The following is a 24679-nucleotide window of genomic DNA, read 5'->3' on the forward strand; positions in this document are numbered from 1 at the left end:
TGTCCACAGGGAACTTATATATTTTTCTGTTAATAAGTTATTTTCAAGGGACTTTTAACAGTTCCTTTGCCTGTTTCATTCTTTGAACTAAAATTTAAACCTCAAAAATGCTTGCTTTGGTAAATTAAGCGTACCTCCTCAGATTTCCCTGGTGGCGCAGTGGCTAGGAGTCCGCCTGCCAGTGCAGGGGACACAGGTTCAATCCCTGGTCCAGAAAGATCCCACATGGTGCAGGGCAGCTAAGCCCGTGTGCAGCAACAGAGCCCATGCTCTGCAGCCCGTGTGCTGCAACTACTGGAGCCTGTGCGCCTGAGCCTGTGCTCTGCAGCAGAAGCCACCGCAGCGGGGAGTGGCTGCCGCTTCATGCAACCAGAGAAAGCCTATGCAAAAGCAACAAAGACTCGGTGCAGCCAAAAATAAGTAAATAAAATAAAAATTTAAAAAGATTTTTAAAGAGTACTTTAGCACCATGTGATGCTGTATGTTTTATATCTGTGTACCTTGCATTTCTTTTTTACCATACCCCTTGATTTTACTTATCTCTTTATCTCAATCTGTGTAGAAAATGATATACTTACTGCTGCTATCATTGATCCCCTAAACCCTTGAACTATCACTGGTCCCTAAACAAAGATAAATAATATTCTTTAGGAAATTGACAGGCCTCACTTCTTTTTTTAAAAAAAATTTTTTTGGATTATAGTTGATTTACAATATTGTGTTAATTTCTGCTGTACAACAAAATATTCAGTTATATATAACCATTCTTTTTTAGATTATTTTTCCATATAGGTCATAGAGTATTGAGAAGAGTTCCCTGTGCTATAAAGTAGGTCCTTATTAGTTACTATTTTATATATAATAGTGCATATTGTCTTTTCCAGCCTCCTAATTTATACCTTTCCTCTCCCCCACTGCTTTCCACCCTGGTAACCATGAGTTTGTTTTCTATGTCTGTGACTCTATTTCTGTTTTGTAAATAAATTCATTTGTACCATTGTTTTAGATTCCATATGTCAGTTCAGTTCAGTCACTCAGTCATGTCCGACTCTTTGTGACCCCATAGACTGCAGCATGCCAGGCCTCCCTGTCCATCACCAACTCCCAGAGTTTACTCAAACTTGTGTCCATGGAGTCAGTGATGCCATCCAACCATCTCATCCTCTGTCGTCCCCTTCTCCTGCCACCTTCAGTCTTTCCCAGCATCAGGATCTTTTTTAATGAGTCAGTTCTTTGCAACAGGTGGCCAAAATATTGGAGTTTAAGCTTCAGCATCAGTCCTTCCAGTGAATATTCAGGACTGATTTCCTTTAGGATGGACTGGTTGGATCTCCTTGCAGTCCAAGGGACCCTCAAGAGTCACCTCCAACACCACAGTTCAAAAGCATCATTCTTCGGCGCTCAGCTTTCTTTATAATCCAACTCTCACATCCATACATGACTACTGGAAAAACCATAGCCTTGACTAGATGGACCTTTGTTGGCAAAGTAATGTCTCTGCTTTTAAATATGCTGTCTAGGTTGGTCATAACTTTTCTTTCAAGGGGCAAGAGTCTTAATTCATGGCTTCAGTCACCATCTGCAGTGATTTTGGAGCCCAAAAAAATAAAGTCTGTCACTGTTTCCACTGTTTCCTCATCTATTTGCCATGAAGTGATGGGACCAGATGCCATGATCTTAGTTTTCTGAATGTTGAATTTTAAGCCAACTTTTTCACTCTTCTCTTTCACTTTCATCAAGAGGCTCTTTAGTTCCTCTTTGCTTCTGCCATAAGGGTGGTGTCATCTGCATATCTGAGGTTATTGATATTTCTCCTGGCAATCTTGATTCCAGCTTGTACTTCATCCAGCCCAGCATTTCTTATTAAGTACTCTGCATATAAGTTAAATAAGCAGGGTGACAATCTACAGCCTTGATGTACTTCTTTCCCAATTTGGAACCAGTCTGTTGTTCCACATCCAGTTCTAACTATTGCTTCTTGACCTGCATACAGATTTCTCAGGAGGCAGGTAAGGTGTCTGATATTCCCATCTCTTGAAGAATTTTCCACAGTTTGTTGTGATCCATATAGTCAAAGGCTTTAGCAGAAGTCAATAAAGCAGAAGTAGATTTTTTTTGGAACTCTCTTGCTTTTTCGATGATCCAGGGGATGTTGGCAATTTGATCTCTGGTTCCTCTGCCTTTTTCTAAATCCAGCTTGAACATCTGGAAGTTCATGGTTCACGTATTGCTGAAGCCTGGCTTGGAGAATTTTGAGCATTACTTTACTAGCTTGTGAGATGAATGCAAATGTGCAGTAGCTTGAACCTTCTTTGGCACTGCTTTTCTTTGGGATCAGAATGAAAACTGACCTTTTCCAGTCCTGTGGCCACTGGTGATTTTTCCAAATTTGCAGGCATATTGAGTGCAGCACTTTCACAGCATCATCTTTTAGGATTTGAAATAGTTCAACTGGAATTCCATCATCTCCACTAGCTTTGTTCGTAGTGATGCTTCCTAAGGCCCGCTTGACTTTGCATTCCAGGATGTCTGCCTCTAGGTGAGTGATCACACCATCATGGTTATCTGGGTCGTGAAGATCTTTTCTGTACAGTTCTTCTGTGTATTCTTGACACCTCTTCTTAATATCTTCTGCTTCTGTTAGGTCCATACCATTTCTGTCCTTTATTGTGCCCATCTTTGCATGAAAAGTTCCCTTGGTATCTCTAATTTTCTTGAAGAGATCTCTAGTCTTTCCCATTCTATTGTTTTCCTCTATTTATTTGCATTGATCGCTGAGGCAGGCTTTCTTATCTCTCCTTGCTATTCTTTGGAACTCTGCATTCCAAATGGGTATATCTTTCCTTTTCTCCTTTGCCTTTCACGTCTCTTCTTTTCATAGCTATTTGTAAGCCCTCCTCAGACAACCACTTTGCCTTTTTGCATTTCTTTTTCTTGAGGGTGGTTTTGATCACTGTACAATGTCACAGACCTCCGTCCATAGTTCTTCAGGCACTCTGATCAGATCTAATCCCTTGAATCTATACGTCACTTCCACTGTATAATTGTAAGGGATTTGCTTTAGGTCATACTTGAATGGTCTAGTAGTTTTCCCCACTTCCTTCAATTTAAGTCTGAACTTTGCAATAAGGAGTTCATGATCTGAGCCATAGTCAGCTCCCGGTCTGGTTTTTGCTGACTGTATAGAGCTTGTCCATCTTTGGCTGCAAAGAATATAATCAGTCTGATTTTGGTATTGACCATCTGGTGATGTCCATGTGTAGAGTCTTCTCTTGTGTTGTTGGAAGAAGGTGTTTGCTATGACCAGTGCATTCTCTTGGCAAAACTCTATTAGCCTTTGCCCTGCTTCATTCTGTACTCCAAGGCCAAATTTGCCTGTTACTCCAGGTGTTTCTTGACTTCCTAGTTTTGCATTCCAGTCCCCTATAATGAAAAGGACATCTTTTTTGGGTGTTAGTTCTAGAAGGCCTCGTAGGTCTTCATAAAACTGTTCAACTTCAGCTTCTTCAGCATTACTGGTCAGGGCATAGACTTAGATTACTGTGATGTTGAATGTTTTGCCTTGGAAATGAACAGAGATCATTCTATCATTTTTGAGATTGCATCCAAGTACTGCATTTCAAACTCTTGTTGACTATGATGGCTACTCCATTTCTTCTAAGGGATTCCTGCCCACAGTAGTGGATGTGATGGTCATCTGAGTTAAATTCACCCATTCCAGTCCATTTTAGTTGGCTGATTCCTAGAATGTCGACATTCACTCTTGCCATCTCCTGTTTGACCACTTCCAATTTGCCTTGATTCATGGACCTAACATTCCAGGTTCCTATGCAATATTTTCTTTACAGCATTGGACTTTACTTCCATCACCAGTCACATCCACAACTGGGTACTGGTTTTGCTTTGGCTCCATCCCTTCATTATTTCTGGAGTTTCCATATGTAAGTGATATCATATATTTGTCTTTCTCTGTCTGATTTCACTTAGTATGACAGTCTCTAGGTCCGTCTATGCAAATGGCATTCTGTCTTTCTTTTTTATGACTAATGTTCCATTGTATATATGTATGACGTCATCTTTATCCATCCCTGATGATGAACTTTAGGCTGTTTCCAATAGTCCTGGCTATTGTAAGTAGTGTTGCCATGAACATTGGAGTGCATGTATTATTTCAAATTATGGTATTCTCTAGATATATGCCCAGGAATGGGAGTGCAGGGACGTATTGTAGCCCTATTTTTAGTTTTTTAAGGAACTTCCACACTGTTCTCCACATTGAATGTACCAGTTTATATGCCCACCAACCATATATAGAGGGTTTCCTTTTCTCCACACCTTCTCCAGCTTTTATTGTTTATAGATGTTTGATGGCCATTCTGACCAGTGTGAGGTGATACCTCACTATAGTTCTGATTTGCATTTCTCTAATAATGAGTGATGTTGAGCATCTTTTCATGTGCTTTTTGTAAGGGACCTAACTTCTTGATCCTTAAAAGACATAGGTTGGGATGTCTCTGGCTGAAGGGGGATTGTCCATTAGAGAGAGTTGGGGGCTCTGAACAGAAAGCATCTCATCCTCTGACTTTCTTTCCTGGGCAGATCCTGCTGTCGCTGCTATTACCACGCCAGAACCGCCTAAGAAGTGAGATTGAAGAAGCCCTGGACATGGACCTCCTTACGCAGGAAGCAGAACACGGGGCCCTGAATGTGCCTCATCTCTCCAAGTACATTCTCAACACGACGGCTCTGCTGTGTGCGCCGGTTCGTGATGAGGCAGTGCAGAAACTGGAGAGCATCTCAGACCCTGCTTGGTTACTGAGGTGTGAGGCTTGGCCACTGGGCGGCGCAGCTGGGCGGGACGCTGGCTCACAGCCGCGGCCTCTTCCCCACTGAAGGCCTGACTGGGCTCCTCTTTTCCGTGGTCCATTCGCTTTTCTTTTCTGAAGATGGCCTTAGATTGATTTGGCTCCCTGTGTACCATCCTACCGTAGGTCACTGGAGTATGTAATCCTTTCTTCCAAGGAACTCAGACACCCCTATGCCGGGCTTTCTTATTGCAGTTCACACAGTGTGAAGATAGAGATTGGAGACTATCCCTTTTTCAGAGTTATAGAAACCAAGACCCAGAAAGTTAAAAAAAAGTAAATTGTCCAAAAATAGCATCAGAAATAACATCAGATGTAATCTTACTGTTCAGAGAGATTTGTTGTCATGCTGATGTATTTCCTTCTACTGACTCCTTTTTTTTTTTTTAAAGAGACATAGAATGGCTGGTGTGAAAAAGTCCAAAGGCTGCAACATCCAGAGGCTTACTTGCTCCTATGCTGCCAGTCATTCACTCTGGGCCTTGGGTCCTGGGCCACAGGGCCATCTTTTGTAAATTTCAGAGGCGAGACCTAAAGCCCCTCCCACCTCTAGAATACAGTAATTTAATGATACCTTGTGTAGGTTCCCCGCCCCGCCCCCACTGGAGAAAGTAAGGAAACATCCTTTCATAGTATAAATACTCCATTTTCTCCTGTGTCAGAGGGATCTTCCAGGTTCTGGGCCTGATGAAAATGGACATGGTGAACTACACTATCCAGAGCCTTCAGCCCCAGCTGCAGGAACATTCCATCCGGTACGAACGAGCGAAATTTCAGGACCTTCTCAACAAGCAGCCCAGTATGTATATAAACTTGAGGGAGAGCGGGGGTGGGGGTGGGGAGTATGACCTTGGGTTCTGGCTTTATGATGTGGGAGGGAACTCTGCCTCTGTTTAGGAACAGAGTTTCTCGCTCAGACTAGGGGCGGCAGAAGGCTGCTGCCCCGACCAAAGCGCTTCCCTGCTGAGGGGAGGAGACCTCACCCAGGGTCCCCAGGCCGCAGGGCGGTGCTGAGGGGGCCTCCGCTCTGCGCAGGCCTCCTGGATCACACCGCCCGCTGGCTGACCCGCGCGGCCGCACAGCTGTCCGCGCCACCGCCCAGCGGCCCCGACGCCGCCAACGCCGCCAGCTCGCCCTGCTCCTTCCCCGGCGAGGCGGCCAGCAGCCCGGAGCCCCTCAGCCCCACCATGGTGCTGTCCCAGGGCTTCCTGAACCTCCTCCTCTGGGACCCTGAAGACGACGAGTTCCCTGAGGTAGGAGGGGGCGCCTGGCCCTGTGGTGCGGGCGGCAGGGCCTGCCCGGGGCCGCCCCCTGACGACCCGCCCCGCCTGCCCCCCAGACCCTGCTGACGGACCGAGCGCGGCTGCAGGAGCTGGAGGCACAGCTGCGCCAGCTAACCATCCTGGCCTCCGTCTTGCTGGTTTCCAGCAGCTTCTCTGGCAGCGTCCTGTTTGGCTCACCTCAGTTTGTGGATAAGCTGAAACGCGTAACCAGAGCCCTGTTGGAGGAGTTCAAGTCCAGGTGAGCTGCAGAGGTCTGTTTTAGACCAAAGTGGGGTGAGGACACGGCGCTGAGGCAGGATGCCTCGCGTTCCCGCAAACCGCAGAAAGGCCCTGTGGACTCAGCCACAGAGATGCGGGGTGTCTTTCCTTAAGTGCTCTTGAGGCTGCTTTTTTAAAATTTTTATCGAGGTGTAATTGATTTACAGTGTCGTGTTAGTTTCATGTGCACAGCAACGTAAATCGGTCACACATTTATCTGCTCTTTTTAAGAATCTTTTCCCGCACGGGCGTTACAGAGTATTGAGTAGAGCTCCCTGTGTTACATAGCAGGTCCTTATTAGTGATCTGTTTTATATGTAGTAGTGAATATATGCAACAATCTCAATCTTCCAATTTATCTCCCTTCTCGAGACTTCTGACAAAGAAAAATAAAGCTTTCTTCCAACAGGGCAGTAAGGAGGATTGTTTACTATAAAATGATTCCATGTTGTTGCTGCAGAGGAGCCTTTCTCTAGTTGTGTGGGCTGGTCTTACCTAACTCCAGGAGCCAGTCGGCAGTGTTGGCTGAGCGCCTACTGCGTGCAGGGTGACACACCCTGGGAGAGGAAACAGTGGAATCCGAAGGCCAGGTTTGTTATTGTAATTGTGAGAGCAGGACAGATGACCGTGGAAAATGTCCAAGAAAGTCTTAAAAGTGCACATATATAAATTACATGGAGTTGGAACGTTCTGAGTGGATATGCAACCCCTGTCCAGAGTTGATTTTATAGTTTATCTCGTTTTCTAAGAAGAATGTGGTATCACACAGAGAATACTGTCTGGAGGGTAACGGTGGAAACACTGCCCTGCCCACCCGGCTCAAGCTCCCAGGGTCTGGGGTGAGGGCGGCAGGGTGGCCGGGCGTCTCCCTGGTGCGGGCCTGACTTACGGTGTGGAGCGTCGGGGCTCGTGGCCACCCCCGGGTCCCAGCTCGCTCTCCTCCATGGTCTAGGCCTGAGGAGGAGGCTATGCTGACTGTGAGCGAACAGGTGGCTCAGGAGATCCACCAGAGCCTCAAGAACATGGGCCTGGCTGCTCTGAGCAGCGACAACACGGCCTCTCTGATAGGGCAGCTCCAGGACGTCGCCAGGAAGGAGAACTGTGTGCGCAGCGTCATCGGTGAGTATGCCCATCGGGGCGAGAACGGTGACGGGGGAGGCCGGTCCCGACCCCGGGACATTGCTCACCGAGCCATTTAACAATAAAAAGTGTGATAACTGGACAGGTCGCTGGGTAGGCTTTAGTTTTTGCAAAATGCTGGGTTGAAAATACATGACTTTTAGTTTAAAGACTGCCTCTATGAGGTTTCCCTGGTGGTCCAGTGGTTAAGACCCCACGCTTCCACTGCAGGGGGCTCGGGTTTGATCCTTGATCGGGGAAGTTCTGCATGCTGTGAGGTGCAACCAAAAATTTTTTAAAAAGATAAAAAATAAAGACTGACTCTGTTGGTTCTAAGGGAGATTTGCACTAGCAATTCATGGCTTCTCAGTGTGGCATACTGTCCAACTTGGTTAAGTCATCCTTGGCTTTCTGGGTCATTTCTGATGGCTTCCCAGGTAGCTCAGTGGTAAAGAATCTGCCCACCAAAGCAAGAGCCACAGGAGCTGTGGGTTCGATCCCTGGGTCAGGAAAATCCCCTGGAGGAGGAATGGCAATCCACTCTAGTATTCTTGCCAGGATAATCCCATGGACAGAGGAGCCTGCCAGGCTACAATTCATGGGGTCACAAAGATTCGGCATACTGTCCAACTTGGCTAAGTCATCCTTGATTTTCTGGGTCATTTCTGGCTACAGTCCAAGACATGTGACACCCCCCCCCCTCCCCGCCAACAAGAAATTGATGCTGAAGTAGGTTGGGGGACATGTCCCCAAAGCAGGGATTTCCCCTCTCCCACGTTGAATTGGCAGCTGTGAACTTGACTTAGCTCTTAACCTCAGCCATCTGAAGGGTCAGTCGAAGATCCTCCTGTTGCATCAGACACTAGGATCTATCTGATGGATACTTCAAGAATCTTTTGAATAGAAATGTTTTGGATCTTTGCTCTGTCCTTAGGAGCTGGGTCCCTTTCCAAACAAAACAGATGTCCTTCTCTCTAGGTGAGTGGGTGGGTCAGTGCGTATCTCATTTAACTTTGAAGTTAGGAGTGTGGTGGGCAGTGTTTCCCCCTGAAGATTATTTGCCCTCTCACTATCTTTCCCTACTCACAGATCAGCGAATCCACTTGTTCCTCAAATGCTGTTTGGTTCTTGGTGTGCAGCGGTCTCTGCTGGACCTCCCTGGAGGCCTCACCCTCATCGAGGCAGAGCTGGCAGAACTGGGCCAGAAGTTCATCAGCCTCACACACCACAATCAGCAGGTGTTCGGCCCCTACTACACGGAGATCTTAAAGAGCCTCCTCCCCCCAGCTCAGGTGCTGGAGACAGAAGTGGCGTCTCTCTGATGGCGCTGGCTCCAGGCCGTGGCTCCTTGGACCCAGCAGCGAAGCCCACCATCCTCCTGGGGTGACGTCACCAAGCAGCACGCCCTCTCCCCGCCTGCAGCCAGCGCACCATGCGTAGTGACCTCGTGTGTGAGCTCCAGCTGGCCCAAATGCGTCCACCAATAAACTTCTGAACTGCAAGCAAGCCCCCGCTTCGTGTGCCGCAGCCGTGGCCAGGCCCTGCATGCTCAGCCGCCCACTAGCCGAGCAGCCAGCAGGCCCCGGTTTTTCCTCCAGGTGCCGCCTTCAGCACACGGAGCAGAGAAGCTAAGACACCCGGTACTAACACTGTTCTCTGAGGGTAAAGGTATTTCTCAAAGGGCTCTGAAAACTCTGGAATTACCTAAAGTGTGAGTGTATTTCTGGAATTTAGGAGTTTGTTTTGTCTAATTCAGTTCAGATTTGGGCATGATTGAAAAAAATTATTGGAAACCTCATTTCCAGGACCAAATTCCCCTAAAGGTTTCATTCTTTTTTCAAAAAAAAAGTTTTATTTGGCTACACTGGGTCTTAGCTCTGGGATCTTTAGTTGTGGCAGACTGACTCCCAGCTGTGGCATGTGGGATCTAGTTCCCTGACCAGAGATCAAACCTAGGCCCCCTGCTTTGGGAGCTGGGAGTCTTAGCCGCCAGACCACCAGGAACGTTCCCCTGCTGAAGGTTTCAAATGATGCAATAAGGGGTCCGGAGGAGTAAGCAGCTCAGCTCCCTCTGCTGGGGCAGGTCCTGAAGCAGAGTGCCAGCTCCTGAAGCAGGGTGCCAGCTGGGGCCAGGCGAGAGTGGGTGTTGACTGCTCGCGGCTTCCTGCTGAGCACACGTCTGATCATGGGATCTCCCTGCCCAGTGTCCAGAGTCCAGCTTGGCTAATTGGGGTGATGACTGGTTTGGTCAGGTTTATTCTTGGTCCTGTTCTCTAGCTGAGGGGCAGAGTGAGTCTCCTGTCCCCTCCTCTCTAAGCTTAGAAGCCCCCTGATCTTCCCTGCAGAGGCCACATGGGCATCCTGGGTGGATGAACCTCCTCCCTTCTCCCCACTTCCAGGCTGGGACTCTCCCTGGCAGCTCTGCTGTTGGCATCACAAGCGAGGGCTGTTCTAGGAAGGACTTGGGCTTGCTGAGATCCAGCCCCTCATTCCCGGGCTGACTGTGGCTGGTCAGCTCTGACCTAGGATGCTGAAATAGGAAGTGTTCCCTTCAGATCTGGCCCTTTTTTTGGCAGAGGACAAGAGAGAAACTGGGGATTCACCTATGTGCTCTCAAGGTACTGTGACGACAGCCAACATTCTCAGCGTTTCAGGAGACAGAGGGCGCTCAGTATAGCACACGTGGTCTTAGAAGAACATCCAAAGGGGGATTTGAGTTCCGTTAGCCCAGGGTTTCTCCTGATTGACTTCTTGAAAAAATTTACTTATTTGACTGAGCCGGGTCTTAGTTGTGGCACTCAGGATCTTTAGTTGTAGTGTGCGATCTCTTAGTTTGGGCATGGAGGATCTAATTTCCTGATCACGGCTCGAACTGGGACCCCTGTGTTGGGAAGGTTGGCCCCTGGCCCACCCAGAAGTCCCTGATTGCCGTTTTAGAGTAGAGCCTAGTTAGTGACAGAGCCAGGCCACCAGCGGACCTTTGCTGTGACCAGAAAAGCTGGAGGTCCTGGGTCGTTCAGTTTCCATCTTGTAGCTAGACAGCCTCAGGATGGGGACGCCCAGGCTCGGGGGTGTGTTTAAATAAACAGCCAGGCTTGCCTAGACAGCTTCTCTGATTTGCAACTGTCTGAATTTGTTAAAAATCCGTATTTTGGAAGCCTTATCATCTTAGAGGCTGCAGTGCTCCGAAGGCGCTTCTGAGAGGAGGACTGCCCGGTTGGTGGGTGCGGAGGCTGGGCTGACATGGAACTGCTTTGTGCTTCATCATTAAGGTCTAGAGTGAGCGATTTCTTAGAAATGTTGAGTTTATTTCCCTGTGTTTCCATGTGGAGGAGACAGGGATCCTGACCTCAAGGAAAGATAGCTCCATTCAGTCCTGCCCACAGTTTGAAGGACACAGACTTCAATTTCTCATTTCCCCTTCCCCAGTCCCTGGTGGCCACTAATCTGCTTTCTATTTCAGTGGCTTTTCTGACTCCAGATAAATGGAATCATAATATGAGGTCTTTTGTGACTGACTTCTTTCACTTGGTGTGTTTTTAAGATTCATCATATTGTGGTGCATTTCAGAACTTAATTCTTTTAATGGCTAAATAATATCCCATTATACAGATACAATGGGGGCTTCCCTGGTGGCTCAGATGGTATAGAATCTGCCTGCAATGCAGGAGAGCTGGGTTCAACCCCTGGGTTGGGTAGGTCCCCTGGAGAAGGAAATGAAACCCACTCCAGTACTCTTGCCTGGAGAATTCCATGGACAGAGGAGCCTGGTGGGCTACAGTCTGTGGGGTCGCAAAGAGTTGGACATGACTGAGCGACTAACACTGTATAGATATATCAAATGTTTACCTGTTTGATGGACATTTGGATTGTTTCACCTTCTGACTTTTGTGAGCAGTGCTGCCGTGAATGCTTGTATGCAAGTTTTTGTTTAGACACTTGTTTTCAGTGCTTCTGAGGATATACCCATATATCCAAGAGCAGCGTTGGTGGGTCACATGGTAATTTATAGGTAATTATTTAGAAACTACTAAACTGTCTCCCACAGTGGCTGTGCCACTTTATATTCCCATGAGCAATGTGTGAGGGTTCTGCTTTCTCCACATTTTCACCAACACTTGTTTTCTTTTTTCTTTCTTTTTTTAACTTACAGGTGTCTTAGTGGATGTGAAGTAGGACCTCACTGTGGCTTTGACTTGCATTTCCCTAACAGCAAGTGATGTCGAGCATTTTTTCATATGATAATTGGGGTTTGTATATCCTTGGAGAAATATCCATTTTAGTCATTTGCCCATGTTTGAATTGGGTTGTTTTGTTATTGTTGAGTTGTAAGAATTCTTTATATATTTTGGATACTAGACCCTTGTCAGATATGTAATTTGAAAATATTTTCTATGATTCTGCACATAGTCTTTTCTCTTCCTTCATCATGTCCTTTGCAGGTTTTAGGTGCAGCATGTGGGACCTCTGTCCCTGCCCAGGGATTGAACCTGGGCCCCCCGCATTGGGAGTGTAGAGTCTTAGCCACTGGACCACCAGTTTCAATTTGGATGAAGTCTGGTTTGCCAGGTTTTCTTTTTATGAATTGTGCTTTGGGTGTCAAGTCTAAGAACTGTTTATTCAGGCCTAGGTCCCAAAGATTTTCTCCTGTGTTTTTCTGCTAAAAGTGTTATAGTTTTATGTTTGAAGTTAATTTTTATGTTAGATGTGAGACTTAGGTTAAGATACTATTATTTTCTTTTAACTATGGATATCCAATTGCTCCAGCATCATTTGTTGACAAGGCAATCTTTTCCTACATTGAATTTCTTTTGTACCTTTGTTAAAAAAGAATTAGGCATTTTTGCATGGGTCTCTCTCCTCTTCCACTGATCTTTTTTATTTTTCTTTCTGCTATACCACACAATGTTGATTGCTATAGCTGTATAGTGAGTCTTGAAAATTGGGTAGCCTGATTCCTCAGACTTTATTCTTTTTCAAAGTTATTTTGGCTCTTCTAATTCCTTTGCCTTCTATAGACTAATCTTGCCTATGTCTATAAAAAAACCATGCTGGGATTTTGATAGGTATTATGTTAACCTATGTATCAGTTTCCAAAGAATTGACATCTTTACTCTGTTGAATATTCCAATCCATGAATAGTATCTCTCTCTCCAGTTACTTAAATCTTGAGTTCTTTCATTAGCATTGTGTAGTTTTCATCATACAAGTCCTGAACATGTGTTACTAGATTTATGCCTAATCATTTTATTTTGTTGAGTGATTATAAGTGGTATCTTATTTTTAACCGTGGTATCCCCATGTTCATTTCTAGTATACAGACATACAGCTGATTTTTTTGTTCGTTTTGGCTGCACCATCTATGGCTTGTGGGATCTTAGTTCCCTGACCAAGGACTGAATTTTGACCCCAGGCCCTCAGTGTGGAGTCCTGATCACTGGACTGCCAGGGTGTTCCCTTAACTCACTTATTCCCACGTTTTTTTGGGTAGGTTCCTTGGAATTTTCTTCATAGACAATCATGTGATCTGGAAATAGGCAGTTTTATTTCTTCCTTTCTGTTATGAATGCTTTTTATTTTCTTATTACCTTATTGCACTGGTTCAAACTCTTATTTTAAGGCTGGTAATAGTGGAGTCCTTTCCTTGTTCCCAGCCTTAGGGGGAAAACATTGTATTTCACTGTTAAACACAATGTTGTAGGTTTAAAAAACATTTATTTATTTGGCTCTGCTGGGTCTTGGTTGAGGCATGCAGGCTCTTTAGTTGTGGCATGTGGGATCTGGTTCCATGACCAGGGGTTGAACCCAGGTCCCCTGCATTGGACATATTGAGTCTTAGCCTCTGGAGCACGAGGGAAATCCCCAGTGTTGTAGATTTTTGTGGATGCTCTTTATCAGGTTGAAAAAGTTCTCCTCTGTATTAGTTTTCTGTTGCTACTGTAACAAAGTACTACAAGTTTAGTGTCTTGAGACAATGCACATCTATTATCCTACAGTTCTGACTGTGAGAGGTTCATAGTGGGTGTTATGGACTAAAATGAAGGTGTGGGCAGAGCTGCAGGAGGCTTAGGGATGTATTGATTTCCTATGGCTGCCACAGCAGATGACTACAAACGGAGTGGCTTAACAAAAGCAGAAAGAAAGACTCTTTCACAGTTCTAGAGGCCAGAAACCAGAGATCGGTCTGTCTTGCTGAAAGCAGCATGCTGGCTGGGCTACGTTCCCTTGGAGGCTCTGGGGGGGGTGTGCGTGCCTTGTCCCTTTCAGCCCCTAGTGGCTGCTAGATTCCTTAGCCTGTGGCTCCATGGTCACCTCAGGGTCACGTGGTCATCTTCTGTGTGTATCTAATCTCCCTCTGCCTCTCTCTTATAAGGGTATTTGTCACTAGATTTAGGGCCCACTAACATAATCCAGGATAATCTCCCATTTTAAGATCATTAACTTAATCACATAGGTAATTGTTATGGATTGTGTCTCCCCCACGCCACCCCCAAGTCCCTACGTTGAGTCCTAATCGCCCCCATACCTCATTTGTAAACAGGATCACTGTGGGTGTACTTATTTAATATGAGGTTAGACTGGAGTTGCGTGGACCTCTGATCCAATCTGTCTGGTGTCCTTATGAAAAGACATGTGTCACATGAAGAGACACATACAGAAGTATAGCAGTGTAAAGAATCAGGGAGAATGTCATCTGCTTCAGGCTACCAGAAGCTGGAAAAGAGGCCTGGGACAGATTCTCCTTCACAGCCCTTCAGTCAGTTCAGTTCAGTTCAGTCGCTCAGTCGTGTCCGACTCTTTGCGACCCCATGAATCGCAGCACGCCAGGCCTCCCTGTCCATCACCAACTCCCGGAGTTCACTGAGACTCACATCCATCGAGTCAGTGATGCCATCCAGCTATCTCATCCTCTGTCGTCCCCTTCTCCTCCTGCCCCCAGTCCCTCCCAGCATCAGAGTCTTTTCCAGTGAGTCAACTCTTTGCATGAGGTGGCCAAAGTACTGGAGTTTCAGCTTTCGCATCATTCCCTCCAAAGAAATCCCAGGGCTGATCTCCTTCAGAATGGACTGGTTGGATCTCCTTGCAGTCCAAGGGACTCTCAAGAGTCTTCTCCAACACCACAGTTCAAAAGCATCAATTCTTTGGCACTCAGCCTTCTTCACAGCCCAACTCTCACATCCATACATGACCACTGGAAAAACCACAGCCTTGACTAGACGGACCTTTGTTGGCAAAGTAATGTCTCTGCTTTTGAATATGCTATCTAGGTTGGTCATAACTTTCCTTCCAAGGAGTAAGTGTCTTTTAATTTCATGGCTGCAGTCACCATCTGCAGTGATTTTGGAGCCCCCCAAAATAAAGTCTGACACTGTTTCCACTGTTTCCCCATCTATTTCCCATGAAGTGATGGGACCGGTTGCCATGATCTTCATTTTCTGAATGTTGAGCTTTAAGCCAACTTTTTCATTCTCCACTTTCACTTTCATCAAGAGGCTTTTTAGTTCCTCTTCACTTTCTGCCATAAGGGTGGTGTCATCTGCATATCTAAGGTTATTGATATTTCTCCCAGCCCTTAGAGGAAACCAACTCGCCTGCCCCTTGATTCCAGACTTCGATCGGGTAAAACAAATGTCCTGTCTGTTTAGGCCCCAGTGTGTGCGGCTCTGTTCTGGCAGCCCTGGGAAACTGATACAGGAACAATGATAGGTTCCAGTATTAATAATCAGGACCTGCTATCTTTGGGTGGCCGTTATTTGGTCTCCCGCCAAGGAAGAACTTATTTCCTTTGGCTTTTTCCGGTTCTAGAGACAGTGCACATTCCTTGGCTGGTAGCCGCTTCCTCCAGCTTCTAAGCAGTTGCTAAACTGTCACTTCCATCATAATTCCTCTCTCACTTTGACCCTCCTCCCCTCTTTTTTAATAGTCCTGGTGATTACACTGGGCTGTTCTAGATAATCCAGGATAACCTCCCCATCTCAAGACCCTTGATCTTGATCACATTAGCGAAGTGTCTTCTGCCACATAAGGTAACATATTCACAAGTTCTGTTGATCAGTTAGGATGTGGGCATCTTTGTTGTTGTTGCTGAGCCACTCAGTATTATCCAACTCTCTTGTGACTCCATAGACTGTAGTCTACCAGGCTTCTCTGTCCATGGAATTTCCTAGATAAGAATACTGGAGTGAGTTGCCACTTCCTTCTCCAGGAGATATTCCTGACTGAGGGATTGAACCAGAGTCTCCTGCACTGGCAGGAGGATTCTTCCACTGAACAACCAGAGAAGCCTGGGGACATCTTTAGGGATCTCTTGTTCACCCTCTATTTCCATTTTTATAACCTTTTAAAATTCATGAATGGGTATTGAATTTTGTTAAGTATTTTTCTGCAACAATTGATGTGATTTTTCTTCTTTAGCTCATTAATATGCCTTATTACATTGCTTGATCTTCAAATATTGATCAGCCTTGCACCCCCGGAATGAACATCATTTGGTTATGATGTAAAATTCTTTTTATATGTATCTGAATTCTCTTGGCTAATAATTTGTTACCGATTTTTTATGCCTCTATTCGTGAGAGTGGTATTAGTGTATAGTTCTCTTTTTTTGTATCTCTCTTGTTGGTTTTGGCATTAGGATAATATTAGCTCATAGCATGAATGAATTAGAAGCCATTCCTCCTCTTCTGTTTTCTGAAACAAATTGTGTAGAATTGGTATTAATTCTTCTTTAAACATTTGGTAGAATTCTTCAGTGAAATCATCTGGGCTTAGGTTTTTTTTTAAATTATGGATTCAGTTTTTAATGATGGATTAAAATGATTTGTTTCACATGGTGAGTTGTGAATTTTTTGAGAAATTGGTCTGTAGTTCTGGGTGGTTAAATATATGTGTTTAGAGTTGTGATAGTATTCGGTTATTATTTCTTCTGATGTCTGCAGGGTCTGTAGCAACAGCCATTGTTTCATCCCTGATGTTGGTAGTCTTTTTTTTTTTTTTCCTTTTTCTCCTCTGTTAGTTTCTGCTACAAAACTACAGATTTGTCCATTTTATTGATCATTTCATAAAACAAATTCTTTGTTTCATTGATACTTCCCTATTTTCTGTTTTCATTTATTATTTCCTTCTTGGGTTTATATTGCTCTTTTTGTTTTTGTTTTTTTTGAGGTTCTTGAGGGTAGTAGCGTAGATTATCAATTTAAGCCTTTTCCTTTTTCCCAGTGTATGCATTTACTACTGTGAATGTCCTTTTCAGCACTTCATTACCCTTCCCCACAAATTTGGATGTGTTGTATGTTCATATTCATTCAATTTAATGTTTATTTTGATTTCCCTGGAGATTTCTCTTTGACTCTTAGATTACTTAAATAGTGTTATTTCCAAGTGTTTTAGAGAATTTTCTGTTATCTTTCTGTTACTGATTTTCTATTTTGATTCTGTTGTGTTTCAGGAACACACTCTATTATTTTAGTTTTTTTAAATATGTTGAGCTTTATTTTATGGCCCAGGATATGGTCTGTCTTGGAATATGTTTCAAGAGCACTTGAAAAAAGTCCATCCTGCTGTTACTGGTCCGGTAACAGCGTTGTCACTGAGACCCTGCTGGCTGATGGCGTTGTGCTCTGTGTCGTTGCTGGTTTTCTCTCTAGTTGTTCTACCAGTTGTTGACAGTTTCCAACTGAGCTGAATCTTCAGCTCTATATTTGTTGTATCAGTCTGCTCAAGCTGCTATAACAATGAACCATAGAAATTTATTTCTCACAGTTCTGAAGGCTACAAAGTCCCAGATCAAGGTCGGGCAGGGTCATTTTCTGGTGAGGACTCTTTTCCTGATTTGTAGACAGTCACCTTCTTGCTATGTTTTCACATGGCCTTTCTTTGGTGCCTGTGTGTATCGTCATGCTACGTTAGGGCTTACGTCTGCCAAATAATTTTTTATTTTCTAGTTATTCTCTTTTCATTTTTCTGTTTTTTCCTATCTCCCTGTGAGTTTCTTGAAAACATTTTAAAATTCCATCTCTGTTTCTCTTTCTTTCTCTTGTCTTCCTTTTCTTGTAAGGCCAGTAACCCTACTGAATTAAGATCCCACCTTTATGACCTAACTTAACTTTACCTCCTAAAAGCCCTATCTCCAAATACAGTAAACTGGGAGTTAAGGCTTCAACATACAAAGTTTGGAGGGACACAGTTCAGCCCAGAGCATTCATGAATTTGTTTCCCTTTTCAACTCAGTTTTTGCTTCACATGCTTTACTGCTGTGTTGTTTGGTACACATACATTTAGGATTGATATGTCTTCTTGGTGCACTGACCTTTTATGATTATATAGTACCCTCTTCTCTCTTATGATTGTCTTTGCTCTTGAAAGTTTGTTGCTGAGCTGTGAAAAATGCTGGGATCCTTGGCCTCCGGGGGAGAGGAATTCAATCCAGGGGACTTCCCTGGTGGCTCAGATGGTAAAGTGTCTGCCTACAATGTGGGAGACCCGGGTTCGATCCCTGCGTCAGGAAGATCCCCTGCAGAAGGAAATGGCACGCCACTCCAGTACTCTTGCTTGGAAAATCCCATGGACAGAGGAGCATGATAGGCTACAGTCCATGGGGTCACAAAGAGTCGGACAAAACTGAGCGACTTCACTTTTGCATAGTTCATTAACATAGCGTAAGAACAACATTTCCATAAGAAAAACCACATTGGTCAGCTCAAGGTTTGAGAAAAGTTAAGTTCAGGTGGAACCAGGTGTCGTCATGGCAACACAAGATTTTAAGAGAAACCTGCTTTTAACTTGGTATAGAGAAGGGAAAGGAGAATCTGACACCTGCAGCCTGTTTCCTCAGTTTGGAGACCCCTAGCTTTCCTGCCCGTTACCCTTTCAGTCTGAAGTCTACTTTATAAGATATCAATATAGCCACTGTTTTCTTTTGATTAATGTTTGTATTATATATCTTTTTCTATCCTTTTTTGTTAACCTGCCTATATTATTGTTATTTGAAGTGGGTTTCTTATGTAGTTGGTTCATTTTAAAAAATCTCCTCCAGTCTTTTAATTGATGTTTTTTAGACCATTTAAATTTAGTGTAATTATGATATGTTAGGGCTTAAGTCTGCCAATTAATTTTTAATTTTCTAGTTATTCTGTTTTCATTTTTGTTCTTTTTCCTATTTCCCTGTGAGTTTCTTGAAAACATTAAAAAAAAACTCCATTTCTGTTTCTCTTTGTGATTTTATCTCCTTGAATAACTTTTTTTAGTGTTTGCTCCAGCTATTATATATATATACACACATACATAACGTGAGTCTGAGTGAACTCTGGGAGTTGGTGATGGACAGGGAGGCCTGGTGTGCTGCGATTCATGGGGTCGCAAAGAGTCGGACACGACTGAGCGACTGATCTGATCTGATCTGATCTGAACTGTCCATAGTCTATTGGTGTCATTGTTTACCAGTTCAACTCAAGTGTAGAAATCTTCTTGTTTTATATCTCCTCACCCTCCTCATTTATAAAATTGTTTTAAACACTTCCTCTACTTGCATTTAGAACATTAAACAGTGCTAGGATTTTGCTTCAACCATCAAACATAATTCAGAAAACTCAGTGGGAGAGGGAAAGTCCATTGTATTTACCCATATTTTTGCTTAATGTTTATCCTTCCTGATGTTTCAAGGTTCATTTTTTTTCCTTTTTCATTTCCTTTCTATTTAGACGAGTGTCACCATTCTTTTAGGGAAGGTCTGCTGGTGAATAAGTTCCTCAGTTTTCCTTCATCTGACAATGTCTTGATTTTTTCTTCACTCCTGAAGGATATTTTTGCAGGGTATAGAAGTCTGGGTTCACAGTTTCTTTCAGCACTGGAAAAATATACCACTTCCTCCTGGGCTCCACGGTCCTGCTGACAAGTCAACTGTCTGTCATTCAAATTATTTTTCCCTGATAGGTAAGATGTCATTTTTCTCTTGCTGCTTTCAAGAATTTTTCTTTTGTCTTTTATATTCAGAAAATTGTGATGCATGGATTTCTTTTTATCTGGTTTGGGGTGTGCTCAGCTTCTTGATTCTGTAGGTTAATGAGAAGTCTTGAGCCATTATTGCATGGAGGTCTCTTTCAGCCCCACCTACTTTCTCTCCTGGGATTCTGCTGACATATGTGTTTGATCTTTTGTTAGGTCCCTGAGACTCCTTGTTTTTTTAAGTCTATTTTCTCTGTTCTTCTAACTGGGTAATTTCTATTGTTCTATTCTCTAGTTTGTGGATTCTTTTGTTTATTCTGCTCTTGAGCCCATCCACTGAGATCTTTATTTTGGTTCCTGTTGTTAAGAGCAGCCACCTAATTGCTGGGTGATTGCAAGTTCCCAGTTAGGCCTCCTCTAATGCCACCCCAGAGGGTGTTAGGGCACCTTGATATGTGGTGAGGAGGGACGTCTAGGCTTACCACTTGGCCTTTGCTGGCCTGTGGAAGGAGGGGCCAGTTTTTCTTCTGTGATGCTTGGATGAATTAGAGCAGTTCGTGTCTAAAAGCTGTCTTGCCAGGCTGCCTTCTTCCTTGTCCTCTGAGAACAGGCTTTTGTTTGGGCTTTGTACCCACTGGTGTGTCTGCCAGGGTTTTAATTATACTTGCAAGAAGAAAATAGGGGAAAGTCTGTCTGCTCGATCTTCCTGGAAGTGGAAGTTGATTTACTTTTGATAGCTGTTGTCAAGTTGTCCTTCATTACCTACATGTGGTGCAAAGACTGTTCTCAGTTGTTTTTATAATGATGCATTTTGCTTTGCAGAAATGTTTGGTTTTTATATAGTTGAATATATAAATCCTTAAGAAAGTGAACTCAGTTATGTAACATGTTTGGAAAGACCTTTCTCATATGAAAAACTCTCTTTCTTCTAGCTTTGTTGGGTTTTTTCTGGTTTTGTTTTTAACATTTAAACATGTGAACCATCTGGAATTAATTTTGGTATAAGTAGCAATACAAATCTCCCTGCACCGTTCCCACCACCCCCACGGCTACCCGCTTTTCCCAGCTCTATTTACTAAATAATAAATATTTTATGGTGTTGAGGAAATTCTTTAATTTGGTACATGCTTGTTTGTAACTGTTTGTAATAGCCAGTCCTGAGAAGAGCAGTCACAGAGCTTCTGGGGCTGTGCTGGGCAGTGGAGTTGAGACCCCGCGGCTGCTGGTTGTGATGGCCAATGCTGTGAGCTGAGAAGGCCCGCTGGCCCGCCCACTGGGTTTTGGGGGACCTGGACCCTCGCGAGGTTGGAGGCCAGAGGCACCGAGGCCAACAAGAGGGTGTCTAGACCAGCCCCCTGGTCACTGCGCCTTCCGTCCTGACAGCCCTGCAGCCTGGGTGACTGGTCCACGCCACATCTGTGAGGGGGACCAGTGAGAATGGGGAGCGGGGCATGTGGAGGCCTGGTCTTGGGTCCACAGTGCAAGCATGGGCATTGGAGGCAGTGTCCAATTCCTGGCCCCTGCTTCTGCTTCCAGGTCTTGAGGAGCCAGGGGGTAGAGATGGGAGCATGGACCGATGCATTGTGGGATGTGTCCCTCCACCCCCGCTATGAGGCCGCCCCACCACCCTCGTGCCTCTCCCTGCAGTCCAGCTCTGGCTCCTCCTCGGTCAAGTGCAGTGTGGTCTATGGCCTGGCAGGCCGGGGTGCCCAACACGAACTAGGACAGCTGGACATCACTGGACTAGAGGGTTTCTAGGTGGCTCTCTGGAGAAGACAATGGCACCCCACTCCAGTACTCTTGCCTGGAAAATCCCATGGACGGAGGAGCCTGGTAGGTTGCAGTCCATGGGGTCACTAAGTCTGGCAGGAATGAGCGACTTCACTTTCACTTTTCACTTTCAGGCATTGGAGAAGGAAATGGCAACCCACTCCAGTGTTCTTGCCTGGAGAATCACAGGGACGGGGGGAGCCTGGTGGGCTGTTGTCTATGGGGTCGCGCAGAGTTGGACACGACTGAAGTGATTTAGCAGCAGGAGCAGGCGCCTCTCTGGCTAGCCCTGGGTGGGCATTTTAACCTCTCTGAGCCTCAGTTTCTCCTCTGCAGAGAAGGCAATACCCAGGCAGGGGTGAGGGCTGAGAGGCGGTTGCTGGAGTCGTCAGTGTTGCCTCTTTCCAACGCTCTCTTGACCAGCAGCCCAGGTGCCAGCCGGCTTGGCGAGCACCGCGTCCCTCCCATCCCCACAGCTCAGGATGTCTGGAGAGCCTCGCTGTGTGGCCTTGGGCTGGTAGCTAGTTGTCTGTGTAAAACTTTGCCTCCACAATCGAATGCATTCCTGAAGGAGACTCTCCTTCCAGAGCTCTCGACTCCCATCGGCCTGATAACCCCAGCGTTCAGTCACATCTGTGGGTGACCAGCCCAGGCCCTGCTTGGTGTTCAGACCAGCCGAACCTGGGGAGGGGAAGGTGACTGCAGGGCCCTCACACCAGAGCAGGGTCAACGCTGACCAGCAGCCCTTCCTGTTGGAGAGTGCTGGGTGGAGCCAGTTCCCCAGACTGGTGCCAGCCAAGCAGAGTGGATCCTCATTAGCACCCAGAGCCAGCAGCTGGCCTGTGCCCGCGCTTCTGCTGGAAAACCGTCAGGAAATGTTCCAACTCAGACTCCACAACGTAAGGCTGGTTTCATGTCACTTCTCATTTATTAATTCAGCCTGTTCTAAGTTGTACAGTTACGAAAATAACAAAACCAAAGCCAAAAGCCCAGGAATATTTACACTCTCTCATGTAGTGAGGTCAGTCTATGCTGTCGCACAGGTCGGTTACGCTTGGTACCACAAGATGTTCGTAATTTAGACAAAATCGGACAGATTAACAATTATATGTACAGTAAAATAGAAGGGGAAGTCATTCAAGTATCAAAATACAGACAAAGATTAAATAACATTTTATTACAATTCAGTCCCATTGCCACACCGTTAGCAACAACACTTTGTGAACTGTGTCTGACAGTCGTCCTGCAGGCCTGGGCCCCCCCTACACAGGCTGAGGGCAGACCAGCCTGCTCAGCCCCAGGCTTCTCAAGGGACTCCCAGAGCTGCACTGGAGGCCCTGGAGGGGTGTGAGCATCGCAGAGGCAGAGCCTGTCTGGAAGGAAGCCCCGCTCACTAGGAGCAGCTGTGAGGAGGAGGGCGGACCAGAGAGCGCCCCCATCTCGAGTCCTGCCTGAAGGGCCTGCACACTTCAGAACGGGGCTGCGCTCGCGTGCAGAAGCGAGGCTTCTCCATGTGAAGCCTGTCCTCAATGTTATAATATTTCTTTCCAGGGAAGGGAGAGTACCTGTCCCAGAGGAGGAGTAAAAAAGATCTAGCCCCTCCCTTTTTGACTACTGAGAAATAAACCAATCTCAAAATCCAGAGCAGATTAGCCAAGGCTTTCAAATATGAAAACACCCTGAATAAATAAAAAAGATATAGCAGCTTCAAGAGGAGGAGACACCTACCTAGGACATAAAAACAAAAAACAGCTTGAGGAACTCATCGTAGTGTCTACAGTTTTCTTTATGGATCCACCACCCACCACGAGGGGCCTACTTAGAGGAGACTGGCCTTCCTCAGGAGGAAGAGGGCACAGCAGGTGTGCTGTGGCCAGACCAGCAGTCTCCCCAACCTAGCTTGGGCTCCTTGTCCATCCCTGGACGAAGGATGGGCTGAATACTGCACAGTAGAACCGTCAGGCCCTGGGAGCAGCAGGACATGAAGTCAGACTTGGGTGTTGAGGTCCTTGTTTAGTACCGAAAGGGCAGGACCACCTGTCTCCATCCCAGAGTAAGGGCGACCCCCTGGGCCTGTGGTGTGGACGGTGCAGGGGGCCGCCCCCGGAGCTCCCGGCCGGTGGGTGGGGTGCTGCCAAGGCCTTGGACCTACTGACCCCAGGACCGACTGCACCGCGCCAGCAAAGGGCCTGCTTGGGGAGGAAAGGCTCTGCTCTGGGAGCTGCTAGACACACAGCTGACCTGGTCCAGCCCTAGTGAACAAGATCCTCCCATTCTACCGCCTCCAGGAGGGGCGACGCAACCAAAGGCGCAAAGCAAAGCCAGCCAGCAGGCTGGCTGGGGCGGCGGCACTGCAGGCCCTGGAGGCCACGCTGGGGGAGCAAACTGCCTCCTCGCCCTGCCTTCTCCACCCTCAGAGCCTGGGGTGAGCCCAGAGCTGAAAGGACAACAGTCAGAAAAGTGAGTCCTAATCATACACACCTGATTAGATAAATCACACACCTGCAGGCAGCTGCCTCAACTGACCTACCAGTTAATGCCCAAGACCAACACAGCTGCTTCCTCTCCTTTCTGATCCGACTCGGCCGGCCTGAGGTCACTGGAGGGCCCGTGGCCTGCAGGCCAGGGCGGTGTTCGGACCACGGCGGCCCGAGACCTGCTCGTCCTGTGCCTGGCTCGACCTCCACGCTCGGCCCGCCGGGGATGGAGTGGAACCCGCCACAGCCGCGCTCGGCTCCGGGCGGGGACGAGAAACTGTGTGCGGCTCAGAAAGGAGCAGCGGCTGAAGGGGGCAGCTGTCGGGCCACTCGGTTCACCCAGCGCCTCCTCTTGGAGCTGCCCAAGCGCGTCCATGCCCCGGCCTGAGGACAGACCCTCGGACCGTATGGCCACTGGTCTAAAGATTGGCAGTTTAACCTAGAGGTTTGAGCCAAGTGTTAAAAGTTAATTTTATAAAAAAATTTTTTTCTATTAAAAAACGTTTTCTGGACAAGTCACTTCTAGGGCCTCTGGAGTCCCAGTCTCATCTGCTAGAGGCTGGAGGGCTGCTCGGCACCGGGGCAGGGCTCCCTCCATGAGGCCTGGCGGCGGGCCCGGGCCCACAGCCGGGAGGAGTCCTGCGGGCAGAGGTGGGCCTGGGTCTCCAATGCAGGTGAGGCGGCGGTGGCAGCGGCGGTGGCGGGAGCCTGCGCTCCGCACGGCTGTTTCTGCAGCACAGTCGGTTCCTCGGTGGCTCAGCTTGGCAGAAGCAAACACAACGGGGGGAGGAAAAGGTTAACCAAAGGGGCTGCACACAGTGGAGAAGACGGAGAGGAAACAGGGAGGCAGAGCAGAAGGTCCCTCGCGGCCTCCCCGAGCACCCTCTGTGGCTCAGGCATCTGCTCGGAAGGCACGAGGGCAGGAGGCAGGAGACCCACCTCGGCTTGTCCACTGGGTTTCGGC

The 24679-nt window shown here is 46.4% G+C and overlaps 2 protein-coding genes across 9 annotated transcripts in view; one reads left to right on the forward strand and one right to left on the reverse strand.

Moving 5' to 3' along the window:
* Positions 1-20576, forward strand: part of TCP11 (t-complex 11) — a 135621-nt gene extending 115045 nt beyond the window's left edge. For 3 of the 7 annotated variants that reach the window (XM_055571643.1, XM_055571645.1, XM_055571646.1), the window contains 6 exons: positions 4600-4820; positions 5528-5664; positions 5901-6118; positions 6205-6386; positions 7359-7525; positions 8615-20576. In XM_055571643.1, coding sequence (XP_055427618.1) covers positions 4600-4820; positions 5528-5664; positions 5901-6118; positions 6205-6386; positions 7359-7525; positions 8615-8847 — 1158 coding nt within the window. In that variant the 3' untranslated portion in view covers positions 8848-20576. Of the gene's footprint in view, positions 1-4599; positions 4821-5527; positions 5665-5900; positions 6119-6204; positions 6387-7358; positions 7526-8459; positions 8504-8614 lie in introns of all 7 variants that reach the window. The other 4 variants (XR_008711627.1, XR_008711628.1, XM_055571647.1 and 1 more) reach the window with 4 other exon arrangements.
* A 1566-nt stretch (positions 20577-22142) lies between these two features.
* ANKS1A (ankyrin repeat and sterile alpha motif domain containing 1A) overlaps positions 22143-24679 on the reverse strand; it is a 168107-nt gene continuing 165570 nt past the window's right edge. For both annotated transcript variants that reach the window (XM_055571653.1, XM_055571656.1), the window contains one exon: positions 22143-24475. In XM_055571653.1, the coding sequence (XP_055427628.1) occupies positions 24472-24475 (4 nt within the window). In that variant the 3' untranslated portion in view covers positions 22143-24471. The remainder of the gene's footprint in view (positions 24476-24679) is intronic.

The sequence above is a fragment of the Bubalus kerabau genome, chromosome 3, assembly GCF_029407905.1.
Source record: "Bubalus kerabau isolate K-KA32 ecotype Philippines breed swamp buffalo chromosome 3, PCC_UOA_SB_1v2, whole genome shotgun sequence".
NCBI classification, from domain to species: Eukaryota; Metazoa; Chordata; class Mammalia; order Artiodactyla; family Bovidae; genus Bubalus; species Bubalus kerabau.